The 15,010-nt window shown below is 35.9% G+C and overlaps 1 protein-coding gene across 1 annotated transcript in view; it reads left to right on the forward strand.

Annotated features, from left to right (window-relative positions):
* Nucleotides 1-15,010, forward strand: part of LOC150087054 (transcriptional regulator protein Pur-beta-like) — a 459,340-nt gene that overhangs the window by 375,919 nt on the left and 68,411 nt on the right. The window contains exon 6 of the mRNA XM_090372917.1: nucleotides 6,524-6,630. Within this exon, the coding sequence (XP_090229043.1) occupies nucleotides 6,524-6,630 (107 nt within the window). The remainder of the gene's footprint in view (nucleotides 1-6,523; nucleotides 6,631-15,010) is intronic.

Consider the following 15,010-nt stretch of genomic DNA (forward strand, 5'->3'; position numbering starts at 1 on the left):
GATCCTCTTTTGTGAGTGGGGGTTTTATTTGCATGTCTCCAGTCCATGGGGACCTCCTCTGAATTCAAGAATGCTCTCATAATTATGGCTTAAGGTTTTGCTTACTTCCTTTGCTGCCTCTTTTGATATAACCGGATAGATCCCATCCACCCGACGTGTCTTTCTTATGTTTAATCATCAATTTCTCCTCCACTTTGCCCTGAAGAATTACAAAATCGTTTATCTCCATATTTGAGTTTGAAAGCCTTCTGGCCTCCAATTCCCTACTGAATTCCTCATGTGATAATGTAGATGCAGAATACTCATTCAGTTTTCCAGCTACCTGAGCAGGATTGTCAACAGTCGAGTCATCGATATCAAGTGGACAATCTGATTCATCCCCTTCCTTCTAGAATTTTCATAAATAATGAAGTCTTTGCTGTTTGTCTTTGCGTCATTTGCCAAAGATTTCTAGTAATCTGCCTTCACTTGTGTAACCTACTTTGTGACTTGATTACAGACTAGCTTGTATCTACCATATTCTTCTGTGTCACGTGATAATTTATGTTCATCCCATGCATTTTTCTTCTCTGTCACAAGTCTCATTTGTTCATCTGACATCAATTTAGGCCTAAACCTTGAATATTATTTCTTAGTTGGTATGAAAAGCTGAGTAGCTTCTAAGATTAATTCATTGAATGCCTCCCATTTAGAATTTGCTGTTAGTAACATCATCAGTTGGTATAGAATTAAAAATTATCAGAGACTACTGTAGTCACCTTTACGAAAGCAAAAACCCTTCCCTTTACCCCTAATAGTAGTTATATCTTTGAGTAAATCCCACGTTACTACACTGTGATCACTGCCACCTAGTGGTTCTTTTATCTGCAGATCCTTAGTGCATGAATAATTTCTGCTGAGAATCAGATAAAATGTATGGTTGTCTTTCTAACAGTCAGCTGTAGAAAACAGTCAATCAATATATCCATAAAAGTGTTGCTAGTGTGTGAGTGACCAATCGGCACGTTGCAGTTAGCATCTGGGAAGTAAAAATCCCCCATTATAAGATATTCTGATTTACTGGCCCACTCTATTTCTCTGTACAGTTGTTCGTTTTACTCAACAGAGTCATTAGGCCCATAACACACTTCCACCCTTATTTTTGCTTTCCCAGTGTTTATGTCACCAAACTGGCTCAACATTGCACAGTACACTCATGTCAGCCGGATGCACTTCCTTAGATTTATGTTCCTTAACTAACATATCCTCTCCTCCCTTCCTATCCTGTCTATCCTCTCTGTACACATTGTACTCCCCAAATTCCAGTTCTACCTTCCTTATATCTGTGTGACACGACTACCCCAATTAATAGTACCCAAGAAATGCCTCAGTGAGAATATAACCTGCACTAAACACTAGAAAGGAATATGGGGTACTACCCAGTTGACGTATGATTATACTTCACCACTTTTTAAAAGTACTGAACTTTTTGGACATGTGATATACATGAAGAAGGCATTCATTTAGAATCGCAAGAAAATTAGGCCCTTGTGTATTTGAAGGGTTAAATTCAGAAAAAAATATTAAGTGAGCCTTAGAGATTGTTCTGAAGAAGTTAAAAATATAAGCTACATGCATCAGCCGCTTTCATCCTGTTATTGAGGACTATATATAGGATAACTCAAAAGTAGTTTACAATTTAAAAAGTTTGTAAAAGTTTGTTGACAATAATCAACATGCGCTGACAGTGGTATAAATAAACTTAAAGTTGGTTTTCGCACTTATACAATACATTATTGATTGCTGAAGTAGCCACCTGTGGTGCTGCTATATTGTAAACAGAAATGTGTACATAAATTCATGCAAAAAGAGCATGGTTTTAGTTTTTGGGTGGAAGTTAAGCAAAACTTCACTGGGCAAACATCTACTCTTTAGCTGCCAGATGTTCTATGCACCACAGTAAGAAGACTTCTAGGTCTACCACAAGTAATGAAACTGTTGAGTAAGTAAAAAAGAGTTTCGGTCATTGAAATCAAAATAGTGGTCAGCTAAAACCACATCTATAATATTTATTTTGGCTTCAACCCCAATTTCCATTACTAACTCTGTAATCCATGCCTCAAATTATGAGAAAATCATAAATTTAAAATGATTTCATTTAACTAAAATAATAAATGATCCAAACACTTGTGTTGGTGACAGTGGTCTCCAAAGTTGGGTGCGTGCACCCCTAGGGGTGCACGAGATAATCCGCAATAAATCAATATTCATTAATTATGAAAACATTAGTTTTTTAAACGTGATTGAAAACAGAAGTTATAAATAAATGTTTTTTTAATACTTCATTATGCGGCTTTATTTAATCGTGCCATTGGTTTTGCCCATACCCAACAAGAAGCAGCCACGTGCTCGCTTCGGGCTTGGAGTATATCTTCCATCCTTGTTTAACTTACTAAGTGTAGATCAAGAAAGGATGGATTATGCTTGCGGCTATCACTGAGCTGTACTGCCACCACGAGCGTCATGGCTGTATTTGTAAATGAACCATGTAAATGATGTTTTATTTGTAAATTAACGAGCATCAAAGGATGGGCAAAATTTCCTTGTTATAACCATTACTCACTATATCAGTGATAACGGAGATGGGGAACCCCTGGGGCCATTAAACAATGAACACTTTATATCAGTGATGAGTTAAATCTATCTCTTATTTTTTTAAATTCTCAATAACTTGATAAAAAAGAGATTCAAAAAACAAAAGAAATATTAGAGATAAAAATAATATAAGTATATACCTACATATTATTTGTATTAAGGTGCTTGTATAAACTACAATACACTTAATATTGAACACAATTTATTTGTCTGTAATTTTAAAACCATGCACTTAATACTAAACACAATTTATTTCTCTATAATTAAAAACAATAGTATTTAATAATAATAATGATTTCAATTAGTCCTTATTTATGAATCTTAAAATTGATGTTTGTTTTAAAGATTTCACTTTCATATTTCTCAAGTTTCCCCTTAAAACACTCAATGCATAGTCTCATTACTTGCCTCAGAAAAATTGACTAATGTGCACCTTGAGCTTGTCGGCACTGGCTTTGATTCACTTTCAATTTCCATCATCACAATCATTGTCTTTACCATCGTCGTTATCATCTTTGTTGAGCACAGCAAATTACAATGTCACTCTCTGTAAGAAGACCACTAGTTAATAAGTTGTCATTGACTCATACAAATTCATCATTGTATTCTGTATTAAAGCCTACAACGTTGTTACGTAGCAACTATTTGGATAATGGTAAGTTGTTTTCTTCATTTCCATCTTCTTCATCTACAATTGAATTTAATTTCGATTTCTTGAAACAATTCGATATGGTTGTCTAAGTAACGTTCCACGCATCATTCAAAAAATTTATAGCAACCAATATCAATAATGACTGTAAGTTTCTGTTCTCTTTGACTGATTATACATAGAACCAGGAATCTTTTATAAAATCCTTTCAAACTCTTGATTACACCTGGGTCCATTGGTTATAAAATTGATGTTGCACTGGGAGGCAGAAACACTAGCTTAATGTTGGACAAATTTTGAATCTGGGAATGTGCAGAATAGTTATCAGCTAAAAATAAAATATTCTTCTTGTTTCTGAATAGCTCCTTATTCCAATCATTTACGTATTCCTGAAAAATATCTGAAGTCATCCAAGCTTTTTTTTTTGCAGTGTAATCCACAAGAAGTTTCCTTACATTTTTGAAACACCTAGGTTTTAACAATTTTCCAATAATAAACAGATTTTTTTTTTTCAGTTCCTGTCATATTTGCACATACAAGCACCATCAAGCAAGCCTTTGTTTTTTTCCCCCTTTGAATTTAAATGTATTGTCAGGAGTCAAATTATAAAAAAAAGGTCCTGTTTCATCGGTGTAGTTGTAGTAGTAGTAATAGAGGTATGTGAATCAAAAAGGTAAGCATATGAAAAAACAGCCAAAAAAAAAACAATTTCACACAACCATTCCCTCCAAAAGTTTGCCCAGTTCCTCCTTGAATTTATTTAAGTTATCAACTTCCACAACCACAGATGGAAGTTTGTTCCAGCAATTAACCACTCGCTGGCTAAAGGCAAATTTCCACACATCTATTCTACAACTGTCTTTCCTCAATTTGAATTTATACCCCTGCAGGTTCATAATCTGAGCAAGTGGAAGAATCCCATCAGAATTCATTGTGCCCAACCCATTCAAGGCCTTATCAGATCACCTCACAGGTACTCTGATAAGGGCTCCAGCCGCTGCAATTTGCAGAACTTAAGCCTTTCTTGGTAAGAGAACCCTTCATTCCCCTCGCCAATCTTGTTGTCCTTCTCTGTAAATGCTCAAGGAACTCACATCCTTCCTAAAATAAGGCCTCCAGACCTGTACACAGTACTTAAGGCCAGATCTTATACAAAGGGACAACCACCTCCTTTTCCCTGCTAGCAAAATTTCTGTATATCATTGACAATACTCCATGACCTGCTCTGGCAACCTGTCTGCATTGGTCAGGAAACTTCATATCTGACTGCACAATTACTCCCAGGTCTTTTTCATTTTCTACCACCCTAAGTGTAATACCACATATTTGGTACATTCCTCTGGGGGTTACTTCTACCCATGTGCAGTACTTTGAATTTGTCAATGTTAAACTTCAGTTGCCACTTCTCAGCCCATCTGCCCAAATTTTCTAGATCCTGCTGCAGTTGTAGATGTCTTCGTCATTGAAATATTTCCTAATTTCTGCCCAAACGTGGTCAATCCAATCATTTTCCATTATTGGATCTGCAGATCGAAATTCTCCACTAATTTTTGTATAAACGATGTTACATCAGTTTTTAAATTGATCCAGCCAACCGTTGTTACACACAAAATTGTCACATCCAAATTGTTTAGCAAATTTTTCACTTGAGCCTTCAAGTTTGGGCCGTCTATTGAAAATCCAGCACTTCTTTGTGTAGTGTGAACCATTCAAGCAATGCTTCATCAACATTTGTAACCTTGCACTTTCTAAATCCCCCCCCCCCCCGGTTATATTCTTTTCCAATGCCAATATGTAAGCATCTTTATTCTTCCACAGTGTCGATACATTTGAAGAGGACAAAGAAAACTTTTTACACACTTGAACATTTTTTGCACCACATTCTAACTCACGAATAATTTTGACTTTTTTGTGAATTGAGAGACACTTTCTTTTGTTACTAGACATGTTTCCAAAGGAAGGGGTCGTTTCTAACTGATTTTATTTTAAAATGATAAATTGATCCGCATACAAAGTTCTTAGAAGCCTGAAATGCATACAAAGTCCTTAGAAGCTTGAAATGCATACAAAGTTCTTAGAAGTTCCGAAATGCATACAAAGTTCTTAGAAGTCCCGTTTCCAAAATTCTTAGAAGTCCCGAAATAAATTTATGGTTCAGTGAATACAAGACAATCTGTAAATAGGGTAATGCGACAAACAGAATGCCAATGCATTCCACCTGCATCGCTAATCTGATGCAGGTGGTTATAAAGCTAAGTCACCCTTTTTGTCTATTCCAAGAATTGGATTTTTTCGCCTAACTGAGAAATTAAGAATGTTTACATAGTTACCAAAATTTGTTCAGTATATCCGTGCAGTATGCCCGTTACAATAGTGAGTGATTGTATGGGAATACATATAAATTAAAATCATTGTGGCTTTTTGCTCATTACCGTCATGATCGCGTTATTTCCATGCTCGTTATAACCAGGTTCAGCTGTGTTTAATTTTTTATCCTGGGGTGCGCTCTAGTCCTTTTAAGTAAAATAAGGGTGCTCGGCCAAAAAAGTTTGGAGACTACTGATATATGATAAAATTAATGTGGATGAATGAAAGAATAGATTAAATTGCAACCAGGTCAGAGGCTTAACTCTCTGTATTATGTTTTATTTATCTTTCTAGGATACAATGATATATTGCAAAATCAGATAAGTATGGTTGGGATCAGATAAGTATAGTCTTTGCAATATTTGGGTCAAAACTGCCTTATTTTAACATTTAGTAGTCTGTAGGGCGAAATTCATCCTTGAATAATATTGTTATCTAAATTATGAAGTAACATGTATAGAGTCACTGGACATCCTTGGTGACTCACTCGAAATGGTTTTCTTCCCTTACTGCCCTTTCAGTAGTGGGTCATATTTTAAAGCAGTTTTAAGAACCATTAACCTGAGATTGGACTAGTAGTATCATTTTACATATGCAAGTTATATGATGATATATAAAAATCAGTTACCAAATGCAGGAGACTGATAACTTTTGGCATGTATTACTGTTATTTCAATTTATGCAAGTCAAACTTAAATACTGCATTGAGTAGATATTTATTCTCTTAACTTTATTTAGTTTGATACTTTCCGTCGGGTAAGTATGTATTTATTATTAATTCTCATATTTATTTATCACAAAATTTATAAACTGCAATGTATAAAATATTTTGTGCTTTTGCTAGGCTTTTAAAACAATAATGCTTTTATGCAGAATTTAAAGGAGAACTACCAGAAGGCCAGCATATGAGAGTAGAAAACAAAAACTTTTATTTTGATATTGGCCAAAACAGTAGAGGAATATACATGCGTATATCAGAGGTATGTACATTGTAAATGTTTTAACATTTTAATTGCTGTGGTATGGTGGAAGATGAGGTAATTTTTTTTTAGTAATTAACCAAATTAAATTTGTGTACTTAAAAAGATTGTCAGTTCCAAGAAATCTGCAAATCTTGTTTCACAGATTATGATAATAAATGTTTTATTTGTTACATGATTTTTTACAAAACAATGGTATAATGGATGCAATTACTTGGTGTTCGTTTGAAAAGTGTGTTCTCATAATTTAGAAGAATATTTCTTGTCATTTCAAAAATGTGGCTGAGTTAATCCATTTTTTCCTGTAGGAGTTTACCCTAAAATATATTTGTATTGCTTTTTATTTAGACATAATCACAAATAGAAGAAATATAAGTTCTTTGTCCCCCCCCCCCAAAGGAAATGCACTAAACATTGAAATAAGTAGTATCCTGTATTGAAGACACATAACACATCAAATTCCACATTTTGTACCCATGTTCTCCAGTGATGCTATTTGATATGATGTTATCTGAAAAAAATCGCATTAAGCCTTTTTTGGTTTATTCCCCCCCTCTTTGTACTTCTTTGTTCTTTGGCAGTTGAGAACATGGAGTCTGATTTCCTGTGGTGATAACCATTTGGTTAATTGTGTCTTTTATGCAAAAGTATACAAGTACCCAGTGACGGATGGATATAAAGTGCTATTGAGCTATGCCACTACCATAATAACCTTTTGTATTTGTAACAACCAGTTTTATAAATGATCAAATATTTTATGATGTAATCATATTCGTAAGTCAGCAGAATGAAGTGATGGCAGTGTGCTTCTCTAAAGCTGACTCTTATGCTTATTATATAAAATAATCCGTGCATGCACTTAGAGATGTTTTTGAACACTTTTCCTACCAGACTGAATGTGCTAGAAAAAATTTGGCTCCATGCTGCCATTATGTGCTTTCGTTGGCATTTATTTACAAAATGAATAAGATAGGTAATTAAAAAAAAATAGCTATCATATAATGCTGCTTTTTCACTGCTGTCATACAATGATAAACTTTAAATTACATGATTAGACAGACGTCTAACTGATTTAAATATTATTATGGAAAAGCAATATTTTAATACAGTGGTTCCCAGCCTTTTTAAGTGTGAGAGCCCCTTTTTAACTAATATTTTTTTGCCAATCCCCACATGATAATAGTTGTACTTTTAGTATTGTTTGATTGAGAAAATACATAATGACAAAAATCTTACCATGAATTCAGGTAATGCTTTTAAATGAATTTGTATTTTTTATTAATTACAACAGAATCTATATACAGTTGAAAAATAGTAGTACACATATATACAGGGTGATTCACTACCAGTGCGACAAACTTGCAGGAGGTGTAGGGGGCACAAATACGAATCGGAATCACATAGCATTGCAGGGTCCAAAATGCCTTCGTCATGCGGTAGAGGACGTTGAACGGGAGGTCGCGTGAACAGCGATCCCACTGGAAGTTAGCATTTGCGAACCGGTTCCCGAGGCAGTAGGATGGACGAGTATTCAAACGTTGAACTGGCCGGCATGCACCTCGCGTATGGAGCTGCGGACTGTAATGGGCGCGCCGCTCTGCGCTTGTACGAGGAACATTTCCCACACAGGCATGCTCCTCATCATACAATTTTCACACGTGTGCACAGAAGGTTACGTGAGACTGGTTGTTTCACGAGAGGTACCATGAATCAAGAGCGAATGATGAGGACGCCAGACAATGAGGAGAATGTCCTACGTCTTGCAGAAGGCAATCCGAGTACGAGTACTCGAGCAATAGGCCAATGATTGGGTATTTCCCAATCCACTGTATGGAGGATACTGTCAACAAACCAAATGAGTTCATACCATCTGCAACGCGTCCAATCATTGGAGCCTGCAGATTATCCACTCTGGAGGACTTTTGCTACTTGGTTTCTTCAACAGAAACGGTTCGCAAATGCTGACTTCCAGTGGGATCGCTGTTCACGCGACCTCCCGTTCAACATCCTCTACCGTATGACGAAGGCATTTCGGACCCTGCAGTGCTATGTGATTCCAATTCGTCTTTGTGCCCCCTACACCTCCTGCAAGTTTGTCGCACTGGTAGTGAATCACCCTGTATATACATGTGGATTTGCAGACCCCTTTCAATATATCTGTGCCCCCCCCCCCCCCCAGTCTGCACTTTATACACATTTGAGACCAGTGTTCTAAAATAAATTATAATTCTTATTTATTTATTTATGTTTTTTTTAATTTGGCACTACCATTTGAAATCATCAGTTACCATTACTGCACTGTTCTCTCAGGAAAGATATTTCTATTTCCCCCACACCTGTTTTTCCCAGTCATAGTAGATTATAGAAGTGTGATTGCTATACACTTGGTTCAAATTTCAAGTTCCACCTTTTTTATAGCACGAGATTATGGAAGAGTGAAACTCTTCCATAATCTAGTGTTATAAAAAAAGGTGGAAGAATTTTTGAAGAGCATTAAAAAAAAAAAAAACATGAATTAAAATCATATAATTGATTGAGAATATAAAAAATGGTTTGCATAAAATTGCTGATCTTCAAGACCCATTCACAGATAACTCAACAGTCACCTTTCAGAACTTCTTTTGATACCCCAGAAATACTAAATCCATGAATATGAATATTTGCACCTATGGGGAAATTGTCAGTTAAGTCTGCTTGACTTGCATTTTGATAACTATCCATAAATATAACTGATGCACTCAATAGCAAACCCAGTTTTCTCACAGCTGCATACAGAAAGAGGCTGTGTCTGACATGTACAATGACCTTTTATAACTTTTCTAAGCATTTGTCCTGAACTTAATTATGTCTACTTCACTAGCTACACTATCATGCATCTCGCATATTGTGGATTCATCTTATCACTAGTTGTCCAGGTCTTCACTGTGCCTACTTGCTCACTGATGAGACGCCAACAGAGTTTACTACCTAGGTCTGGGTAGCGGCATACACTTCAAATAAAAAGCAGTATACTTCTTCATTATGGCAGTTCTTTTTATTTAGAATGGTACCACGACAATCTGTGGCAGAGAGCCTCTTTCTGTATGTATCAATACATACAGACAGAGCATATGCCTGGTATACAGTGATTGTTTGCAAGTTACATGATTTCTGTATAAGATTCTGGAATTTTTGTAAATCTACAACTTTTATGTGGAAAAAATATGGTTAGTTCAATTGAGCAAGTTTTTATAATCCAGAAAAAATATAAAGTTATAAATGGTTAAACTTCAAAACCAGACTTACCCATGGATCTTTGTGACAGCAATGATGAGCACATCTAGCTCTGCCCCCTGCTTTGCACTGATTGGATGAGCTATTCCTTTGTAATTTTGTTTCTCAATTAAAAACCAGCAGTAGGGGAGGGGGAATTCTTTCCTGATTTTAAACCAGCACTAATGGTTTGGGGGCTCCCTCTTACCATTGGTTGTTTTTAAATTGGGAAACAAAATTACATGAAGGAATAGATTGTCCAATCACTGCAAAGCAGTAGGAGGAGCTAAGCTTATCCATTGCTCCGTGTTGCAAAAATCCAAGGGTAAGAATCTCGTTCTGAAGTTTAACCTTATAAATTAACTAATCTTAAAAGCAACTCTTACAGTCAGCTTAGTGGTTACGACTGCCGCTCTTTCATGTCTGCATTGGGAGAATAGGGGAACTAATACTGAATTCTTTGAATTACTTCACATGAAAACTTTTTTTCTTGTGTTTACTATTTTTTTGATAACAATGTGTGCATGGAGTTTACTTTTCATGTTGTTTATTTCTTATGTATGTAGATCAGAACATTCTTAATAAGAATGACAACGAATAAAAATCCCATCACAAAAAAATATATGTTTTAAAAGGTGTATGTTCCTTTTGTCTTCAAGTTCATAAATAACAGAAATAAATTAAATGCCACTTAAGAAATGAATAGTTCACATATCACTATTGAAATGTTGACATATACAGTAAATATTAAATGTAATGTTCTTTTAGTAATAATAGAAACAAAGGAATTTATTACATATCAGCTTAAATAATGTTAAATAATAATAATATATATATATTTCTTGTTTATACTTCGGCACGACCACCAGGTCAGTGGAGTTTACACTAAATCATCAATACAAACGTTAATCGTATTTAGCAGTCAAGGATCCACTCAAAGAGCTTGTGCTACTAGCACTATCCCTCCTGACCACTCAGGCTTACATCAGGCCTATTTGTCTGTGTTTGTGCTTGCAAACCTGATTATTCAATCTGTGCTACTGATCCTTCCATGAAAATTTACTATTCCATCACGGAATACCCAGATACAACTAAAATAAACAATAACCCCAGAATAGGAAAATAATAAATGTAAAATAATAATTTTTCCCTGCACTTCAAAAACCCTAATGGTTCTATTGGCTCTACAACAACAGATATGGTAAGTTTCTCCACAACTGGAGAAATTTACCATATCAGTGTGTACACACACACACACACGCACGCACGCACACAAAAGCTCATCTTTCTAAAACAAAACTGAATACTGATACAAAGACAGTACAGAATACAAATAAAATATTCTACAAGATATTACTACCACAGATTAAATAATAGCTATAATAATTAAAATGATTCAAGAAAGCAAGCTTTTACAGCAGCTGCCATTAAAAAAATATTAAATAAATAAAAATAAAATTCCCACTTCACCTTTTAATCATTTGTGGAATCTTTTTTTAAATTTATTCAGACAACCCACTTCCGTGCCACCAGCTGGAATGTTATTCGAATAGTCCATTAATCTCTGCTGAGGGAAAATTTCCACAGATCTATCCTGCAACCACCCTTTTCCAGTTTAAATTTGTCTCCTTTTCTGTGTCTTCTGAGAAAACTAAAGACTATCAGCATTTAGTCTACTTAACCCATCCAGACTCCTGAACACTTCAATGTATTTTTACAGATAACCAGTTTCTAGATTTTTAATTGCAATTTATAAACCTGAAGTCTTTCAGTTCTGTAAATTGACAGACTCATAAATTAGTCTGTAGACAGTAGCCACAGGCAGAGGTATAAGCAATTCTTTGCACTGCTTCTATTGGAATATGCAGCAGCCTGCATGTTCCATGCAGGGGAATTCAAGACCCAGGAACAAAAAAACACACGGTCTGTGTTAGAGTTACTAAGAGTCAAAATAGTTGCGTGTACACTAATGCTAGGAGCATAGTAAATAAATTTTATAACATTAAAGTAATGATCAAATCGTGAAATGCAGATATTGTGAGAACGTCAGAAACAAGGTGTCACTCAGATATATAAGGGATTCAGAATTTGTAAGGGCAGTAAAGGCAAGTGACTGGTATGGATAAAGGGATGGATGGTGGGGGAGTTATGTCTTAGTTAAGAAGCACATAAAATCTAATGCAAAGGATGACATGAGTAATTACAGGCCTGTTGGCTTGATTTCTGTCAGTCTAGGGAAAATAAATGGAGTCAATCGTTTAAGAAGTAATGGAAGACTATCTAGACAGGAGTGCAGTTACAGTGAAGTAACAGCATGAATTTGTTTAGTGGTGATCTTGTTTGACCAGTCTGATTGAATAGTGTAATAGTGTGATGCAATAACAAAGGAACTGAATGTGAAAAATAATTTTGACATTGTATACTTGGATTTCAGAAAAGCTTTTGATGCTATTGTACCAAAAGGATTGATGCACCAAGTTGAGCAATGCAGCAGTAAGGGTAAATTAATGCTATGGATAAAGGGATGGATGACTGGAAGAGATATAGAGTAGTTATCAGTGGATACTGTTCTTTGTGGACTAATGTTTATTAGTGGAGTTTTCCCATGGTTCAGTGTTGGACCCATTGTTGTTTTCTATGTTTATTGATGATATTGATTAAGGCATATCAGGCTTGATGTCTAAGCTTGCAGGTGATATGAAGGTTGGCATGGTAGTTAATCACAGCAATTAGAGTATAATACTGCAACAAGATAAAAAAAAAAAAAAATTAGGCAGATGGGCTGAGATGTGGCAATTGAAGTTTAAATATTGATATGGGAAGCAGTAATCCGAGATTAATGTACCAAACTATGTGGTACTACACTCGAGGCAATGAATAATGAAGAATGAAAAAAAATACTTGGGGATAATTGTGCAGCCAAATAATGAAGTTTTCTCGGTGCAGACCGGCTGCCAGGACAACTCATGGAGTTTTGTCAGTGATATACAGGACTATTGCTAGCAGGGATAATGAGGTGATTATCCCCTGTGCAAGGCAGTAGCTAGGCTCCCTCCTGAATACTGCATACAAGTCTGGAGGTCTCATTTTAGGTAGGATGTAGAGCTTTTGGAACAGGTGCAGAGAAGGGCAACGTGATTAGTGAGGGAACGAGGGGGTGTCTTACTAAGAAAGGCTTCAGTTATACAAATTGTATAACTTTACTATTCTAAAAAAATTCTTAGTAATAATAGAAACAAAGGAATTTATTACATATCAGCTTAAATAATGTTAAATAATAATAATATATATATATTTCCTGGAGACTAGTCACCTGTGATGTGATCTGATCTGATTGAGGTGTTTAAGGCTTTGAATGGATTAGGCAAACTCATTGCTCATGGCATTCTTCCTCTTGCTCAGACTATGCACATGAGGAGACAAATTCAAATTGAGGAAGAAGGAATAGTGGACAACTTGGTGTGGGAAGTCTGAATCTCTCTCTCTCTCTCTCTCTCTCTCTCTCTCTCTCTCTCTCTCTCTCTCTCTCTCTCTCTCTCTCTCTCTCTCTCTCTCTCTCTCTCTCTCTCTCGAAGCTTGCTTTCTTGCATCAGTTGCCAGTTCTAACAATAATGCTTTTTTTTTTTGGTAAGTGTACCCTTCTGTGCCCTCAACATCTTGTTCTTCTCTACACCCATTCCAGCAAATTCTGTGTTTCTAAAATGAGCTTTTTAAACCTATATGCAGTATTCAAGATGTAGCCTAACCATTGCCTTATATAATGGGATAATCACTTCTTTGTCCCTGCTGGCACAATTCCTGTATATCATCAATAGAACTCCGCAAGATGCCATAGCAGCCTGTCTCTTGTGCAAGACAGTAGTTAGGCTGTATCCCGACTGCATTGCTTCAAAAGCTTCATGTCAAACTTCAGAATTATGTTTAAATCTTTTTAAATCTTCACTGCCTTTAATTTTCGTACCACACAAATTCTATGCTATTCTGGGATTATTGCTCCCCAAATGTAGTACAGGCTTATGTACTTACTCCTCAACTTACGTACTTACTCGTGTTTTTTTTTTTTTTTTTTCATGTACGTAAGTCCAACTTTGGTCTTGTAGATACAAAGTACAGTACAGTACAGTACAGTACAGTACAATGCACCGAGATTATAACCCCCAACAAACTTCATCATGTACAGCATTTTTGATTTGTAACCGAGTTAAATGAGGCTGAAAAAACAAACAATGAATAATAATGTGGAGTACAGTATTTATTCAAAACTAATTTAATCTAAATATGATATGTAATTTAATTTAAGCTAAGATCAAATCACTTTACAATGGACTCTCCAAATTAAAATACCATTCACTATACGATGTGTAGTAAGCGTCGGTCATTGTGATCACATTTGCGAACTGAATTTTAATTCTATTAAACAGCTATTCTAATAAACAAAAATCTTCTTCTTTATCTTTGCCTTCTTCCCACGTTTATATGGGGTCGGCATTTCCATCCTTAATTCTTTTCCTCCATTCCTCCCTATCCTGGGCTTCCTCTCTCTTTTAAATCCTCTGCCACCTTGTCCTTCCATCTCAGCTTAGGTCTTCCCCTCTTCCCTATCACCTCCAACTTTTCACACCTCTTCCCCACATACTCCTCACTTCTTCGTTCCACATGTCCAAGCCACCTCAACCTAGATTTCTGCATTTTTTTACTCAGAGGCCCCACCTTAACCGTACCTCTGATGTAGTCATTTTTTATCCTGTCCTTCCTCGTCACACCACACATCCATCTTAACATCCTCATCTCCACCACTTCCATCTTTTTCTCCTGGGCCCTTGTAATCAACCACAGTTTTATACACTCTTCCCGTCATTCTACAATTTACTTTCTTATCACACAGTACCCCCACTCATCTTTCTCCAGTTCAACCATCCACATTGCACTCTATGCTGTATTTCTGCACTCAATCCTCCATCCCTCTCAACGTTCAATCCTAGATACTTAAATTTCGAAACTGATGGTAGCTTTTCCTCCTGCAGTTTTATAGAACTCTCTCATCTTCTCCATTCAATACCATATATTCTGTCTTTGTTCTACTTATCCTCATGCCTCTCTCTTCCAACACTTTCCTCCAATTTCTTCT

The sequence above is a fragment of the Mastigoproctus giganteus genome, chromosome 4 (assembly GCF_048544385.1).
Source record: "Mastigoproctus giganteus isolate SK-2022 chromosome 4, ASM4854438v1, whole genome shotgun sequence".
Lineage (NCBI taxonomy): Eukaryota > Metazoa > Arthropoda > Arachnida > Uropygi > Thelyphonidae > Mastigoproctus > Mastigoproctus giganteus.